Source organism: Emydura macquarii, unplaced genomic scaffold (genome assembly GCF_026122565.2).
Source record: "Emydura macquarii macquarii isolate MOO-44397 ecotype Brisbane River unplaced genomic scaffold, CSIRO-AGI_Emac_v2 contig_1451, whole genome shotgun sequence".
NCBI classification, from domain to species: Eukaryota; Metazoa; Chordata; order Testudines; family Chelidae; genus Emydura; species Emydura macquarii.
Window position 1 is genome coordinate 22,031,395 of NW_027131588.1, and position 17,574 is coordinate 22,048,968.

Consider the following 17,574-nt stretch of genomic DNA (forward strand, 5'->3'; position numbering starts at 1 on the left):
TTTGGGGTATTTTGGGTCAGTGGGGGTTTGCTTTACATTTAATTTCCACAGTTCATATTTCTTGATATTGATACTTAGTTCAGGTTGCCTGATATTTCCCATTGTAAGACCCTGTTTTCAGTTGCCTATAACTTTGCCAAATTTTAACTGTTTGTGATGAAGTTTTTCGTGCCAGGTGTTTGCCTCATGCTGAAATTTTTTGAATGTTTCAGCTAAAATGGTTCGGTTGTTTCCAAGAATGAGGTTGAATACATTGTTTTAAAAATTCTTAGAGTTGTTTCTCTGAGAAGCTCTAGTAGAGCATCCGTTTTGGAGCAAGGACTTGAAATTTGGCAGGACACTTTTGCCCTAATATCAGGGAAGTGCCATTTGTTGTCACTATGAAAAGCTACTCAAATTTGGCCAAATTATAAGCATCTGAAAAATCACAGTTCACACATGCTCTGTAGAGACTTGTTTGAGTTTGACAGCTAAATTGTGCAAAGATTCCCTCTGGATTGACCATGCTACATCCCCATGGAACTCCTCCCTGTGACCCAACCATGTGCCATCCCGAGAGAGCAACTAAGTACGTTCCATCCTGGGCACGCAGAGCTGAGCAGGACTTTTTCTTGCAACTATATGGGCAAAACTTAATTCTGGCATCTCCTAACTTTTGGACATTTGGCTTTGTAACCTTAATATTCTTTTAACATAGAGTGTCATTTAAATGTAACTATCTCTTCTTTGTATTATGGTTGTTCATAGAGGCCTAAGCTGAGATCAGGACCACATTGCACTAAATACTATACAACTACATCGTGAAACTGTCTCTGCCCCTAAAGAGCCTACAGGCTAAAGGGAAAAAACAAAAGCAACATTATTATCCCCATTTTGCAGATGTGGAAACTGAGGCACAGAGCACTTAAAGGCTTGTCTATATGAACAACCAGACCACAGCAGGTAACTGTCCGTGTGCAGCCTGCTGACGCATGTTAACAAATTGATCTGAGTGCTTTGAGCTAGTCCTGTTCCAAAGAGGAACATCTGTGTTAAGTTAACGTGTGTTAAGTTATCTCACAGCAAGGAAATATCCCACCCAAATGACAGCAAGTAAGCTGAAGGCAGACAGAGGTTAAGTGACAAGGCAGTTAGGTTGTCCACGGCTGCAGCTGGCTGACTCCCACCAAGTCCCACTCTGTAACAAGAACGCTTTTCATGCACGCTCAGGAACAGCTGACAGTCTTCAGACTAGGAGCCACATAGCAATCCCCCACACAGGCCTAGAGGGACCTAAGATGACAGGTCCAGAGTTTGCTAAGTGGTTTAGGATGTTGCCTTTACCTAATTAGAGCTCTCGCAACAAGAAGTAGATTGATTTAGTTGTAGTGTGGTGAAATATGCATGCATACTGGTCAGCATAGCTGTCTTAAGAGCCTTGACACACATCATGGCATGATGTCCTACAGGGTCCTCCTCATTCGTGTCCTAAATCAATCGTTGTCTGGCTGTTTTGTCACAGATTGGTCCCACCTGGGGGATTCCTTCCTCTGAAATGTTAAGCTAGCTCTGTGAATCCTCAGCAGCGTTCTTTGATGCGTGAACCGCATGAATTACATGAAGTGGTCAGATTCTGTTCTGAATCTACTCATCTGCAGGTCGACTAAGCAAGCAACAGGGGAAGATACAAACAGTAAACTAAAAAGCAGACCTCACGCAGCCATGAAATGGCCATCACTGGGATTCCTGCCTCCTTGGAGAATCTGGGCCCAAGTCACTACCTTACAGAAAAACTATGCCTGGAACCTCCAAACTCATTACACGCCTGCCCTTTGTGTAACTTTGAAGAGCAGGAGGACAGGCAAGCATTGATCTAGCTGGCCACACTGAACTACTCCTTCTGTTTAATTCACGTATTTGACTAAGATAAAAGCCTACGGGTCACAGCACATTTTCTTTGATGTCCAAAACAGAAGCAAAACCCTCGTTGCCCATTAACTGCACGGCACACATTATAACAACCCACTACACGTCTCTCCCATGCAGAATTAGAAACTCTTTAGTGTAAACTTTACTACCCCCAACTCACTCCTGTTCACAAATCCACATCAGACGGGGCTATCTCAAAGGATGCATCCGGATGTGAAGGGCATATTGCCAGGAATGGATTTAACAGAGCCATTAAACCATCTTGTTATTTTACTTGGAATAACGCAATCTCTTCTGAAGGGCCTCAAAGAAACTGAGATTTCAGCTGCTCTGGGGCCTCTTTGGCCTCCTGGTTTCTGTGCCGTGGGTGCTGACTCTGGTCACAGTCTCAGTGAACAGGGCTAGGAACTGAGGGGGTTGAAATGAAAGCTGAATTGTCCGCTAATCCCAAGACTGCAGGAGCCGATCCACTCCCTGCTGATAGTGGTTTCTGGCACTCTGGACCTGAGAGGGGGACATGGATTCTCCATGCCCTGGCAGGCCCCAGACTCTCCTGCTGTCCCACTATCTCAGCAACCTTCAGGAAAGAGGCAGTGATAAAGATCTCTAATGTGTTGTTCTTTTGTTTAGTCAAGAAAGCCGAGGAGGACATGATTGTCGTCTAAATACATCAGGGGTAAATACCAGTCAGGATGAAGAGCTATTGAAGCTAAAGGAGAAGGCTGGCACAAGAACAAATGGGAAACACGGAAAGACGTGTCCCTTGTTCAGCTGCCATCTGCCACCCAACTCTTTGCAGAGCAAGGAACAGAGGGGGCAGAGCGGGCAGAATACTGGCCTGGGGCAGGCGGGCAGAACACCAGCTCGGGGCAGGGGGCAGAGCAGGCAGAGCACTGGCCCGGGGCTGGGGAGACCGGGGTCTACTCCTGGCTCTGGCTTGCCCGGTGCCCCCAGGCAAGTCTCCGTGCCTCAGTTTCCCCCCGTGAGGACAGCGAGCTCCCGTGTCAGCAGCGGCGGCTGGGCGGAGCCGGGCTCTGTCTGAGAGCCGCGCCGGGCCCCGGCTGCTGCCGCTGCTGCTGCTGCACCCCGGCTGTGGGGCTGGATGCCCTGGGCCCATCCCCACGGGGCGGGAGCTTTGCCTGGCCGCGCCCTCCCCGGCTGCCTGGGCCGGGGTTTACGCGGCGGGCCCGGGGCGGAGCAGCAGAGCCGTGCGCCGCGGCCAGCCCAGCCCAGCCCAGCCCGGGGAGCTCCGGCCGAGCCGCCGCCATGCAGGGGCCGCTCCTACGCCTGCTGCGCCGCGCCTCGGTGAGTGCAGGGCCCGGGCCCGGGGGGAGCCACCGCCGCCGCGCCCCCAGCCGCTTCCCACGGTGCTCAGAGCCCGCCGCGCTCGCCCCGGGCTGGAGCAAACCCCCTGGGCCCGGCTCCGGCCGGGGATTGCAGGGGCCAGCGAGGGACCGGGCTGGGATCCCCCATCCGCCCTCAGACCAAACCCGCCGCCAGGTCCCTGCCCCGCCCGGCCTGCACAACCCAGGGGGGCTTGAAACCCAGCTCCCGATCCGAGCCCGACCCCACTCAGCCAGCCCTCCGCCCCTGGCTGCCACCTCCCAGGGACGGGCTCAGGGGATGCTGGGCCCTGCCGGGGGCGCAGGGGCCTGGACCGGACGGCTTCCCGTGGCTCCTTTCTAAGCCCACCCCTTTGGGACACAAAATCTGTGTCCGCAGCCAATCCGGGTCCGCAGCAATGGACAGGGCGCTCTGCGGATTTGCAGGGCTCTCTCTGGGATTCCGTGAGGGCCTCTGGCTCCACGGGGCGTGCTCTGGGTCTTTGGTTAGCAGTCCACAGTTCTCCGAGAGCCTGCATCCCACTCCCCAAAGGGGCCAACGTGAGCCCCAGCTGCACCTGTGCCTTCACACCGTTGTCAGGGAGAGAGCTGTTTTTAAGGATGACTCCTTCTCTGTGTGACTCATAATAAACCAGAGCAGAGAGCTGCTGCTTGGCTCCTGGTCCCTCGCCTTTGACCTGGCCGGCGCGGGTGGCTGTACCAGGAGTTCAGCCTCCTGCTGGCCTGGCCCTCCGGCTCACTGCAGCACGCGTCGTCTTGCCACGCCGAGGCGCAGCGTGCCGGGAAGGTCTCTGGCGATCCGGGGCAGGTTAATCGCCTGCGTGGTGGTGGGCTCCATGCCACAGCACTGGTGGACTGGATTCGGCCGGCGGGAAGCACCGCCAAAACCAGGTAGTGCACTTACTAGCTATTCAAAGGCTGTCGTTTATAGCATGACCCAAAACGCATCGGAGCCACATTTGGGTCCTTTGAGGCCTGTGTGTGGTGTCCCCAAATTGAGTTAGTGCAGCCGATCCTCCAGTGGGGAGGTGTTGCAGAGGTGTTGCTCAGTGCCCTACCGTTGAGAGGTCTGCAGGAGGCGTTAGGGACATTTTAAATCCGCTGTGGGATGAATTTGGGATGCTGGCGGTTCCAGGTATTTATGGAGGGGGAGCACAGATGTCCTTTGAATGGATATAGTTTAGGGAAGTGATCTACCTACAGGGCCGGAACCAAAAGTGCATGGCAAAGTCTGGGGCAAGATCTGAAATTCTCAGATTTGGATTCCCGATTCCCCTCATAGCTATGATCTCAAGCCTCATCTCTGTGGATACTGGACACTTAGTGATCAGTGTGAACACCAGTGAGACACAGTACACCCAATTTGCCAGTCAATGGGGTTTACTGTGCAAGGTTTTCTATAGATATACAAGTTGAATACATAGCCTAAAATTAACTACAATATCTTATACTGACTAAGCCTGGAGAGCTAAGCAGTCACTCAGAAGGCTGTAGACAGGAACGGCTTTCTTCAGGGGCCCCCGCCAGGGAGTCAGTGGATCCTCTGGTCCAACTGGCAGCACCTCCCGCGGAGTCAGATGTTGATGGAGCACCCCCCTTTGTCTAAGTAGTGACTTTTTATACCCTTCCATAAACAACCTTCACCTAATTTATCTCTCTGCTCATTATCATATATGCTAATTACCTACATTGGGTTTTCACCCTTAACTACATTCCATTCTCACCATGATAATTGGGGTCATCAAAACAACATCTGGTGATAGGAGGGGCGGTGTAAAAATGTGCCCCTTGGCAATGAAACAGCGTACCCCAGACGTTCAAGGATAACTTCTTGATCCCATCACCGTTATCTGTGTGCAACTGCAAGCAATACATGTTGTGTATTTTGTCCTGTTATGTGCTGTGCTATGCAAAAACCGAGACATCTGCAAGGTTACGCAGCGGTCCTGTTCATCTCTGCCGACCGCAAGATGTCATGCTACAGGGGTCAGAATAGTCAAGCAAGCAGCTGAAGCTATGCTACGCCTGTAGGACAGTGGTCAGGAAACTCAAATTGTACTGGGCCTCCAACAATCTCTACAGAAGAATTCTTTACCTGCCCCTTGCAGTCAAGTGCAGGAGAATCATGCAGCTCTTCAGCTAATTTGTTTGGGTTCCTCGTTCCACACACACTTTATTTCAACATTACCAAATAGAATGAAAACCCCAGGCTGAATCAAGAGAGAAGAAAAGGCTATGGATTTCAATTGGCAGCCCGAGTTTTTATTTTGAGTAGATCTAGACATTAAACTTGAGTGCTTCTGAAAAGGCTATGCTAGGGTTCCTGAATATAGTGATTGGTGGGTTTCAGCAACAGGTGACTGTGTACAACTATCAGTGAGTTGGTCCATTTTTCTTTTCTTGGACTTCTATGTGTTTTTAATAGCAAAAAGTGTCTCTTAATGTAACATGTCTTGTCTAACTGGCCACAGTGACTCCACTTCTGCATGTAACTTGACTCATGAAACTAGTCCCCCTGGAGTCAGTGAATAAGATCACTGATGTAAGAGTTTACAGGACTGGTGTAAGAGGACTGGTGTAAGTTTACAGCACTGGTGTAAGAGTTTACATCAGAGGGATAAATACCAGAGAGGGAGAGGAATTATTTAAATTCACCGCCAATGTGGACACAAGAACTAATGGATATAAACTGGCCACCAGGAAGTTTAACTTAAAATTAGACGAAAGTTTCTAACCATCAGAGGAGTGAAGTTCTGGAACAGCCTTCCAAGGGGAGCAATGGGGGAAAAAAACCTAGCCAGCTTCAAGACTGAGCTTGATAAGTTTATGGAGGGGATGGTATGATGGGACAGCCCAATTTAGCAATTAACTGATCTTTGACTACTAGCGGTAAATATGCCCACTGGCCTATGATGGGATGTTAGATGGGGTGGGTTCTGAGTTACTACAGAGAATTCTTTCTTAGGTGTCTGGCTGGTGAGTCTTGCCCATATGCTCAGGGTTTAACTGATCTCCATATTTGGGGTTGGGAAGGAATTTTCCGCGAGGGCAAATTGGCAGAGACCTTGGGGGTTTTTCACCTTCCTCTTCAGCATGGGGCATGGGTCACTTGTTGATGGATTCTCTGTACCTTAAAGTCTTTAAACCATGATTTGAGGACTTCAGTAACTCAGTCATAGGTTACGGGTCTATTACAGGAGTGGGTGGGTGAGATTCTGTGGTCTGCGTTGTGCAGGAGGTCAGACTAGATGATCATAATGGTCCCTTCTGACCTTAAAGTCTATGAGTCTATGACTGGGCCCAATAACTTCACATTGTTTATTTTGGCTCTGTTCCATGAGATGAAATGTTTGAAGGCAAGTTCATTTACAGATTTAAGTGATTAAAAAAAAACCCTTTAGGGAATTATGCAACTTGTTCAAATAGCAATTTTCTATTTTCCTTGTTTGCTTTTTCCTCGCCAGAAGAATACAAAAATCTGGTGAACAAAGGGCAAATGTATTTTACTGATTAACTGTTATTCCGTTTTTTAAATATATGTGCAATTGGACTTTGTATTTTGTGAAAATACTTATGTTTTGCCGACTATAGTATTTGTCTAACAATGATACTACTACAAATATTGTTAGAATGGTTTCTCTTAGATATTGTGTCATTTACATACATTCCAGTATTTTTTAGATCACTTTAGAGAATGGTTTCAAATTGCACATCAGGATCTGACTGCCAGTGAAGGTTGTTTTACCATTTCAAGAAATTCAGACACGCTTCTTTCCCCAATTAATAATAATAATTTGTATTGCAGGGGTGTCGAAGAGTCTCGCTCACGGACCAGAACTGCATTGTGGTAGGTGCTGTACAAAGAGACCCCAGATGCTTACAATCTAAGCAGTAGACAGTAACTTCCATTTAAAAGTTGTGGTAAAACAACAGCCAATGCATTCCCACAAGATTGCACAAGCGACTTTGGGTTATGTGATGATAATATGTGAAGTTCTAGGCTGCTGGGGGTATGTGGATTATTACACCTTTCTGGAAGAAAGCAGGAAATGATATTCAGTGGCAACAGAATTGGGGGACCTGAATTCTTTTCTTAGCCCTGCCACTGACTGTCTGACCTTAGCCAAATTTCCTTAACCTCTGTGCCTCAGTTTCCCCATCTTTAGAATAGGGATAATGATACTGACCTTCCTGTGTAAATCACTTTGAGATGTACAGATGAAGAGTGCTACGTAACAGCTCAGCATATTAGGTGCCACTCCCGAAAGCCTAGGTGCAGTATTGTGCTGATCCAATGACAGCAGAGTTCAGACGTGAGGGATGTGATCCACTTTGAACTAAACCCATGCCATTGGGCAGGAATTGCATTTAGTGTTTTGGTGCTGCTCAGGGTTCAACATTTGATTGTACTTCGGACGGTGGTACCACTTGACTTACAATTGGGATGGATTTCGTTAAAAAACTGAATCCAGGAGTTCCTCGTATTATTCTTTACTGAGGGAGGTCTTTCCGGACAATTCATCGCACAAACGTTTACAAAGCTAGCATCTAGAAATAATGCTACTTTTTTCATAGTGTTGGTTAAATGTCCCTCCACTCACTATATCATAGGCATGAGTAGGCACAGTTCCGTTGATTTTGCTGGTGTTGATGTATGTCCCTGGGACAGCATGATCAGTATTTGAACCCAGGACCACTGGCATCCAAAGCTGGAGGCGCTAGCCCCAGGCCACAGAGCTGTTCTGTGCACTTACGCCAGTGGCAGATTGAGCCCTTTATTGATACCGTTCATTTTGGTTAGTTAATTTGATGTATTCTCTCTCATAGGGTGCTGCAGTGATGGGCTTGTGTTGCATTAGTTCTGAGAAAAAGCGCTGTGACTTTAAAAGCATACCATGTAGAAGTGGAGGGGGCGAAGATAACACACGGGCGTCAAGTGCCTGGAGGTCCCAGCTGAGATCAGGGCCCCATTGTGCTAGGAGCTCTACAAACACATCATGAGAGACAGTCCTTGCCCTGAGGTACCAACAGTCTAATTAGGGTGGAAGGGGAAACTGAGGCACAAGGTGACTCCCTGAAGGTCATGCAGCAGGTCAGTGGCAGAGCCAGGAATAGAAGCCAGGTCATCTGGTCCAGTGCCCTACCCACTAGACCATGCTGTCTCCCAAAGGTAGATTGTGTAGGTTGTCATGGTGAAAGGGGATCTAGCAATGACTGTGGTTTACGTGAATCCTGAGGTAGTACCAGAGCAACTAAGCCGAGAAGTGTTTTGAACTGCTAAACTTTTGTTTTTGGTTACTTCCCAGAATAAGGAGCTAATAACCATCCTGCTGGCTAAACAAGCCTTTTCCCCCTCTCTGTTTAGCCTCGGCCTCTCCTTGTGTCCGGGAGCCTTTGGGGAAGAGCACAGAGGGCAGCCACGAGCCATGCGTGCAGTACGCAGGCAGGGAGCTCCACGAGGCCACTTAGGCGGTATCCAATACCCAACAAGAAGGACTTGCCGTACGATATCGTGGAGCTCATGGAAGAAGTAGAGATGAAGGTAAGAAGAATCCTCTGAGAAAACCTCTTCCCAGAGGGCACAACCCCGCCTCTGAGTTTGGCCAATACCAAAAGACAGTTTCGGGGTCAGAATCCGGGATGGGGCCTAACGTTGGCCTTATTCTGCAATGAATTTCATGGGAATGGCCCCTGCCCCCATGGAGCTCTGTGGAGTCCATCCACGGGGAACAGCTTGGAGGATCAGGCCCTTTGTTAGAAATACTTGGGTGGCTTAACGTGGTCGCCAGTAGCCTCGTTTGTTCCAGGAGGTTACCACTGGTTCCAAATGGCTTCCAGCTCAAAAGGGCCGCCAGCGCCGCTCGCCCTTCTCCCCACGTTCCCCGTTTGTTTTACTCGCTGAAGTTAAACTTGACCCAAACCTTTCGTTCCATCTGAGGTTCCATTTTTCTCCTGCTTGTTTTTCACCTTTCTCCAAAGCCAATGAGCAAGACTGGGTGTGAGATGCTTTCGGATCCAAATGGTTGTACTAATTGTAAGCGACACTGGAAGGTGCAAGGCGGTGCAGAATCAGGTCCCTTGTCTCCTTTTTCTCTTCCCCTTGATGTCTGTCTGTTCCTTTCTGTCCCACTCTCCAGAACCTCCTTCCGGGCATCGTTTCCTGCTTCCCTGCCCTGTTCCCCAGCCCCTCCTCTCTGCGCTGCCTCCTACCCCTCAGCCCCCGCTTCTCTGCTCCCTCCATCCTGAACACGCTCACCAAGGAAGATCTTGGCTGGGCTTCCATGGGAGCTTTTGATCCATCAGTTCCTCGCTTTCTTCTGCTGGGCTAAAGTCTCTGCTCCCTCTTCCTGTTATATTTGCAGTCGCCCCTTGTGGAGTCTGTGGAATCTCACAACTTTCTATTGAGTCTGGTGGTTTGTAGAGTCGTCCCCTGCAGCATCCCTCTGTGCCTCCCACTAGTTCCTTCTGCCTCAGTGCACGTGGGATGCCTTTTCATTCTCCTGTATTGGCATTAACTGGACCCACTGACTGCCAGGAGGAATCAGCAGCAATAATTCGGCCTCTCTACACCTGACTGGGTACCATGCTGCGGGGGGGAGGGGAGGCATGCAGGCTCATGTGCCCCGTGCCCCACCCCCACAGACTTGCTGCCTGGTTTGTACTGAGCGTACTCAGTAACACTGCTGAAGCCAGCTGCCCTCACTCTACTCTCCCCCCCTTCCCCCACTGTTGGAAGCCCGGGTTGTCTCTGGTTCTGTGTATTACAGTAGCACCCCCTCCTGGCACAGCCCAGGCAGCTGTGGGTCTCGGACAGCCAGCTGACTCCCTTGCTCCAGTCCAATGTAGCATGCCCGGGCATGCTGGAGTCCAGCCCTTTCCAGGGTTTTGGAGTCCAAGAAAACAAAGACAAACTGTGAACTCAAACCTCGGGGTCATGCCAGGGCTGTCAGCAGGACCCTGCCCTTCTTCTCAGGCTTTGGGTGGCTGGTTTCTTTTGACAGTCTTCCTGGGCCCCACTGTCTCCTCCACCAGGTAGGATGTGGCCTCAAGCTTGGGCTGGAACCCAGCATCTCTCCCTGAAAGAGGTGTAGGACTCTGCACTCATCGCTGGCCATGGCCTCCGCCTTTTAGCTCCCCACTCCACACCCGACACTGGCTGCAGATGCAGTGGGTGGGGTCAGCTGGATCCATAGGCATTCCCCGATCCTCTAGTCCCCAGTGTGGCCCACCCGCCTCATTGGCCCCATCACTACCATGCATGTATTTTCCACCTTGAGCTTTTGTAGCATGGCGCTGTCTGTAGTTAAGGTCACAGCCGCTGACTTGACTTCTCTTTAATCCTTGAACAGAGTGGATTTTTGCCGAACGTGTTCAGTGTGATGTCTCATCGGCCGGCAGAATTTAGAGCATTCTTCGCGTATTACAATGCCATCATGAACAAGGAGAAAGGTAAACTATGCAGCAGCCTTGAAACTGCCTTTAGCTTTGTAGGTCAAAAGTTGCTACAACGTGGTCCTTGGCTCTGAGTTGTGCATGTCCTTCAGCCAGCCTCATCTTCACCTGCAGAGTTGCCACCAGCAGAGACTACAAGATCCAGCATGCAATGGTAATCCACTTTTAGTGAGGTCTGGCTGATCCACATAAAAGGTTTGAGTCTGCTGCTGCTTCCTGCTCAGATAGCATGAGGCTCATGTTTTTAGCACTGACAGTCCTGGGTTCAAAGCCGGGCTGCACAGTTGCTCAGCATTCTGCTTTGTTGATTTCTAAGCCAGCAAAGTTATCCATATCCCATGGGAGAAGTAATAATGTGATACACTTTTTGCAACAGCCACTGGAAGAAGTAAGGTTGCAAGATACACTTAAGTGTTTCTGTAATGAAAATAGAAGTGCCCATTGGCTCTTTCAGCATGGAAGGGGTGTTCTGACCAAGTGCACCGTGCCAGTGTGCATAAAGAACTGCTCAAATCATATGAAAATCTTTAGAAAACATTGCATTAGGAACATTTCTGTATGTGTCACATTTTTAGTAGGGGAGAGGTCCCCTTATTTATTTTACCTTGGAGGCATTTCCATAAAATCAGAATCTCTTAAGACGCTGTTTGAAAATTTGACACAACCTCCATTGGCTTGAAAAACTGATCCAGTCCCTGTGAGTTAGAGTAGAATGTAGAAGAGTTATTTGTTTCAGAGGTAGGGATGCTGCTAGGGAACAGAGCAATGCCCCAGTGTGGCCACACCTTTTGGAGGGCGCTTCATTTCCTACGGTGGTGTTCTCCCTGGTCTTTGCTTGAGGCTTCATATATTGCACAAGTGGCTGGTTAGGAGCTGCCTGGTAAGCGTGAAGCCCCACTTCTCCATTCTAGAAGGATCTTTCTTTTTCTCTCTTCTCTACCCTTCATCCGAAGTCTCCTGTCAGCAGCTTCAGAGTCTATTGTAAAAAAATAAAAATCACAAGAAGAGTTTCCTTCTTCACTGACCTTTAGAAGAAGAAAACTGTGTCATCCCTAAAGGTTCTCTCTTTCTCTGCTTCACTGTAGAGCTTCTCCCTAGGCCTGGACCAGCCCGGCCTGCTTGCTACTGATTTAAAAGAAATTGAACATGTAGCTTTACATCCACCTCCGCTGCTTGGGACAGCAGCCTGCAATTGAAATTGGTGTGATGTTCATAAATGTCACAGCTGTTTACAGAATTCTGAAAGCAGCTGGGAAAATGAAACTCACCAGAGTTTTATTTCATCCAGCAGAGGCTTGGAAAGCTGGCAGCAGAACTGGGCTCAGGAACACTGCCTTGTATAGGTTGTCATGTGGAAGGCTGTCCTCCCAACCATATGGGCTAGAAATTTAATTTAATTTAAAAAAATGAAATGCTGCAAAAATTGATGGCTTGTCTTGAGAACCTGCCTGTCTTTGACTTCAGCTATGAAATGCCATTTCAAAATTACCTTGCCATTAGTTGTGTAATGATGAGCAATGAGCATCAGCACTCAGTATGAGCCAGCAGAAACCCAAAAAGCCGCTGCATTGCTCAATTGTGAAGATACATATGTAAATCCCTAGATTTTATATTTAACTCTAAGTATATCACAACACAGGTCACATTCCTAGGATGACTTTGGAGAAAGATGGGTTTCAGTCTGCCTGTGGTATTCAAACACCTACTAACAATTACTGAGAAAGTCAAACTTTCAGGAAGTTTGGTCGAAGCGATGACTTGCCCATCTTGAGGGTTATGAAACATGATCTCAAGCCTGCCAACTTCAGAAGACCCTTCCTGTTCCTATTTTGTGTCTTCCGTAAAAGCAAACCTCACCCCATCCCTGGGGCTAATAGGTCCTGCAACATTGCATTTGCCTGTAAGAGCAAAATTCAAACTTGAAAATTAAGTGTTCAAGAACCAAGTAACAAGTTGCAAACTTATTAATCATTTGACTCTGACATAAGCACAGAAAAGTACTGATTAAGGATTTGCATGCTGCGAACATTCAGGCACAGAAGTATTTTTACTTATGTGAGAAGTCAAGAGGACTAATTAGCAGTTCCACTAACTATTTACATGAGGAACATGACTTGTGTTTGAAAGTTAGCGCCCTAATTATCTATGGACCAAATGTGCAGCCCTTACTCCATCAAAACTTAAATAGGACGTTTGTCTGAGTGAGGACTGCAGGATTCAACTCTCTATTAAATAATTGACATAACAGTAGTGGTCAAGAAGTGTCTCTGTATGCTTTCCTATGTACTTGCATGCGTCGGTACATGCCAACTAATGATCTACAATATCTGTTCTTTCTCAGTACCATTTATCTGTCTGTATTTTCTTGTAATAAAATGAAAAGCTTTGATAAGAAATTCCCCTTAGATTATTTATTTTTCCCCCCATAGGAAGACTCAGCAAGGCTGACAAAGAACTTATTGTTGTGGCTACAAGCACTGTTAACAGATGTCCTTACTGTGTAATTGCACATGGTGCTTTGCATCGGATATATTCTAAAAAGCCAGCTTTGGCTGATCAGGTTAGTAGGATTGTTTGTTTTGTTTTGTTTTTAAAATAAGTAAAGAAAATATCGGAACAAAAGGGCATACTCTGTGCCTGCTTCCTAGGCTGTGTTGAGATGTGAAAAAATATAATCAAAATAAAGTCTCTTCTTTTCCTGATTGCTTAAGATGTCTATGGTTCCAATCCTACAATCTGTTCCATGCAGATGGACCCCAGTGGGGCTGTGTGAAGCAGTTTGCAGCATTGGGGCCTAATACAATAGCTCTGTTTCTCCAAGCTTAGTCCACTTGTTTCTCTACGCATGCCTGGGTTATTCTCTGTTAACAGCCAGCACAATAAACGAACGTAGAATTGAGTAGAAAGCTTGTGTCAGATTCTTTAATCCGTCCTTGACTTTTGAGCAGCATTGAAGCCCTCCTCAAACTGATGATACACCACTTTTATTCGTGTTCACTTCTTTATTGGCAGAAAGGTCTGAAAATTGCTTACTGAGGACCAAATCCTGATTACCTCTGCATAGCCCAGGTAAACAGGCTATGTGCATTCATCTCTGGTGGGGTTCAGAGACTAAATCTTCTTCCCCTTCCCACCCTGCATAGGGGTTTCCATCAGGCAATTTGTGTAGGACATAGCCAGTGGGCCAATAACATCACTAACTCACTCCCATCTCTCCTCTGGAGAGACCTGCTACAAAGCAGTGCTCTGCAGCATGCTGGCTGTCTCAGGCCCCCTCTGCATAGCCTCTGTGTGGCTTTCCCCTTTCTTCCCATATGCTCAGCAGAACTGCTACTCTCCCACTGCTTCTAGGGCTTGCCAGATCCAGGAGGAGAGAGTGAATTTGAAAGAGAGAGAGAGACTTCTCTACTGCAGCAGCCAGGAGCGGGTTATACAGAAATTGACCAGCCCAGCTACAAGGGGAGAATTCTCCATTCTGTCAGAACTCCACTTGGTGCTGGAATGGAGGGGCAGGAGGCAAAGCCACATTAGCATTGCCCCAGATTCTGGGACTGGCTGGTGGCCTGCCTGAGCCAGGCCAGGCCTGGTTTTTCAGATGTGTTGAGCAAGCAGCAGCTTCCATTGACTTCCATTTGGGTAGGTCCACCAAATTTCAGTTGAAAACATCTGAAATCGTTAAATTGACCAATTTTCAAATTCTCTGGCCGTGAAACTGGCAAGAATGGACCATGACTATTGAGGGCCCTTTGTATATCCCTGTAACTAGTTAACTCTAGATCAAAAGTCTGTGTTAGTGTTCAGATTAGAAAGTACTTGATGTGTAATTTTCATGAAAACTAATGAAGGATTGTTGTTTGCATTTACATTACCTTTTACATTGTGTATATCCCTGTAATTAAATTACCTATCAAATGCAATTGGAGCCTGGGAAATGTAAATGAAGAAGAGTACTAACTTCAAAGCAAGTAGAAATAGAAATTCACTGACCCACATGGGTGAAGACACTGTTCAGATTGTCTTCTGTGAGCAGAAACTATAAATACTGATTCAAAGGAATGATCCTGCATCTCTGGACTGTTTGGATTCTAACAGGGTGGAATATCTGGACAAGAAGATGGAGATCCCCAGAGTTATTCTGGGTGACCCTGGAAGACTTTTAGGAAACTAGCAGATTACTACATCTCTGCTATCATTTTGGATTTGCAAACATTGACTCACCTGTTAATGTATTTTACCTGCTTAACTCTCATTTCTTTTCTTAGCTAATAAAACTTTAGTTAGTTTACTAGAGAATTGGCTACCATTGTATCTGGTGTGAGATCCAGAGTACCAAATTGATCAGGGGTGAGTGACTGATCCTTTGAGATGTTATGTGATTTTTTTTTTTATTTATATAACTTTTTATTACAAAGTCCAGTTTGTCTGGGTGGCAAGATAGGCTGGAGAGCCTTAGGGGACTGTCTGTGACTTCATGGTAAGACTGATAAATGTGAACTCCTGGATCACTATGTTAGTGGTTTGGTAAAATCTAATTATACAACATACCATCAGTTTGGTATGTCAGCCCTCTTTTCTGACAGTTTGACCTGAGATTGGCACTCACAGTTCTGAGCCACTCCAGAAAACGTGAAAATAGCCTTGATTAATGTATCCAGGTTCTTTAGTTTTTGACCCTGCTGCATTGTGTATAGGCTCTGAATACATTTCTCTATAGCTTTTTTGTTTTGTTTTCTTCCAGGTTGTTGTGAATTGGAAACTGGCTGACTTAAGTGATCGGGAGCTGGCAATGCTTGAGTTTGCTCTTGCAGTCAGTCATGCTGATAACATAACTGAAGAGCACTTCCAAAAGCTGGAGGCACAGGGTTTTGATCGGGAAGATGCCTGGGACATAGGCATGATAGCTTCCTTTTTTGCAATGTCTAACCGTATAGCTCACTTTACTGACCTGCGTCCAAATGAAGAATTCTACACGATGGGCAGAATACCTCGGGACAAGGAAAAGACAGAAACTCCTTAACACTGCCCACAATTTTGTGAAGACATATCAAGCTGTTAATGCTGTGGCTAATGTTGCTAGTTACTGAATATATAAAAGCTGATAACAGATTGTTACCAGAAGTGTGCAAAAATCTATAAAGGGTTTTCAGCCCTGGGCAAATTATAACATTTTTTATTCCTAAAATATCTGTAAGATCAAGACTTTTGTCTTAAAACTTGTTTAGATTGTGATAAAGTGGCTGGGGAACATATTGTGATTTATAAAAAGCTGCATTGCAATTTTTTCCATCATTAATACCAGATGTGCTTTTGTATATATAATATTGTATAATTGTCATACGGAGAAGGGCTGTAATAATTTTTCTTGGCACTTCTGCTAATTATCAGAGATTAATGTATAAATAAGTATTGGGAAAGAAGGGAATGTTCTTTCTCCTTCTTAACCCTATTAATTACTCTTATTTGATCCTGCAGTAAAGACATAATGCTGCTGCTGTAATAGCACAATCATTTCAATGGCACTCTCTCTCTCAAACAAGATAACAGGGATAACATATCCCATGCGTTTCAGTGGAAAGTGTCTGCTTAGCTTCACTGGGAGTTGGATCAGACCCTTAGTGACACACTGAGTAGAGCTGTGTAGTGCAGGTGTGCCAGTAAGGAGTTTTTAATCGAATGCTAGTGCAACACCAACAATAAGGGGCCTGTAGAAAATCACTGACAGTGATTTTTTTTTCCCAATTGCTCAGAGGAAGAAATTATCTCAACTAATGCTGTCGGGGTGAGTGGCAAAAGAATCCAAGTGTTTGTATGCATACCTTTCCTCTATCCAACCTTTTTCTGACAACTTTTCTAAAATGTCTCTTCTGTAGATGAACCATGGACAAACCATGCTGTACCATCCCCCCAGTAGTTAAGAAATGTGAATTTCTTGCTTGAGGTGTTTTCAACACCAAATCATGTCTGTGAAACGTGATTGTCTTACCTCGTGTGTGTGTGTTTGAAACTAAATGTAACAGTAAGGTCTTTGATTCAATTTGTAATCACACTGGTCAAAAATATAACCCTTTTTTGAAAACGTTTGGACTGTGTGAAATGTGATCTTTTCTCCGTTGCATGCAGCTATACAAAAAAGCCCCCCCTTTAGTTATAAAAGGTTTGTGAGGGAGAGGCCTCGGCCTGGATCCAGAATCTGGAAGCCAGTGAGGGCCTTTCAAGTGACTTGACTCAGGCCTCTGAAGATTGAAGTCGTTGCCTGTGGGCCGGTTTCTGGCCAGGAGCCCAGTCCAAGTAATAGAGGGAGGGAGCTCGGTGACTAGCAAAAGAGGGCAAAATCTTCCCCCTGCGCTGTGGGTGGTGAGAATGAAGCTAGCCTGCAGTAATTGTGGACCCACAGCCGGAGCTGGGGGGAAAAGAGCAGATCTCTACAGAGCCTCCAGCTGCCATTACCCTGCCCTCACCAACACCGCTTTCCCCTGGTGCCAGCCTGCAGGGAGCGTCCCTGGAGCTGGGGGGGGCCAGGCCGGGGGCTGTACACACACACACACACACACACGTGTGTGACCCACTGGGCATCGTGCCTCCCCCCCGCCGGATTTGCTCTGAGTCATGTCTCAATGACAGTGTGAACGGGTCGGAAGCTGCATTCCCTGCCCCGTCCCCTGATTTCACCCCCCGCCCCAGCGTCACTCCAGTTTGTGTCCACACGGGACGGTGGAGGGCCCGCTTGATGGAGCGATGGATCGGGTCTGTGCTGCCCCACCACCGGCCCCTGGCTGTGCTTGTGTGCCCCCGGCGCCTGGGGTTGTCGGGGGGGCGGGGAGGGGCAGCCTCCAGCCTGGCACCGACCCACCCTCCCTCAGCGGCGGCGGGT

General features: G+C 47.2%; 1 protein-coding gene across 1 annotated transcript; it reads left to right on the forward strand.

The window, feature by feature from the left end:
* Positions 1-3,032: 3,032 nt before the first annotated feature.
* Positions 3,033-16,783, forward strand: LOC137156474 (uncharacterized). Its single transcript, XM_067553346.1, has 6 exons — positions 3,033-3,213; positions 7,057-7,098; positions 8,617-8,793; positions 10,601-10,700; positions 13,133-13,263; positions 15,442-16,783. The coding sequence occupies exons 1-6, from the start codon at positions 3,175-3,177 to the stop codon at positions 15,718-15,720; spliced, it is 768 nt and encodes a 255-aa protein (XP_067409447.1). The 5' UTR covers positions 3,033-3,174; the 3' UTR covers positions 15,721-16,783.
* Positions 16,784-17,574: the final 791 nt, after the last annotated feature.

Bases quoted from the DNA above. Each gene is read 5' to 3' on its own strand.
- LOC137156474 (XM_067553346.1), top strand. From the start codon at position 3,175: ATGCAGGGGCCGCTCCTACGCCTGCTGCGCCGCGCCTCG. The intron at 3,214-7,056 runs GTGAGTGCAGGG...TTTGTATTGCAG, and splicing joins GCCTGCTGCGCCGCGCCTCG to GGGTGTCGAAGAGTCTCGCT. The intron at 13,264-15,441 runs GTTAGTAGGATT...GTTTTCTTCCAG, and splicing joins AGCCAGCTTTGGCTGATCAG to GTTGTTGTGAATTGGAAACT.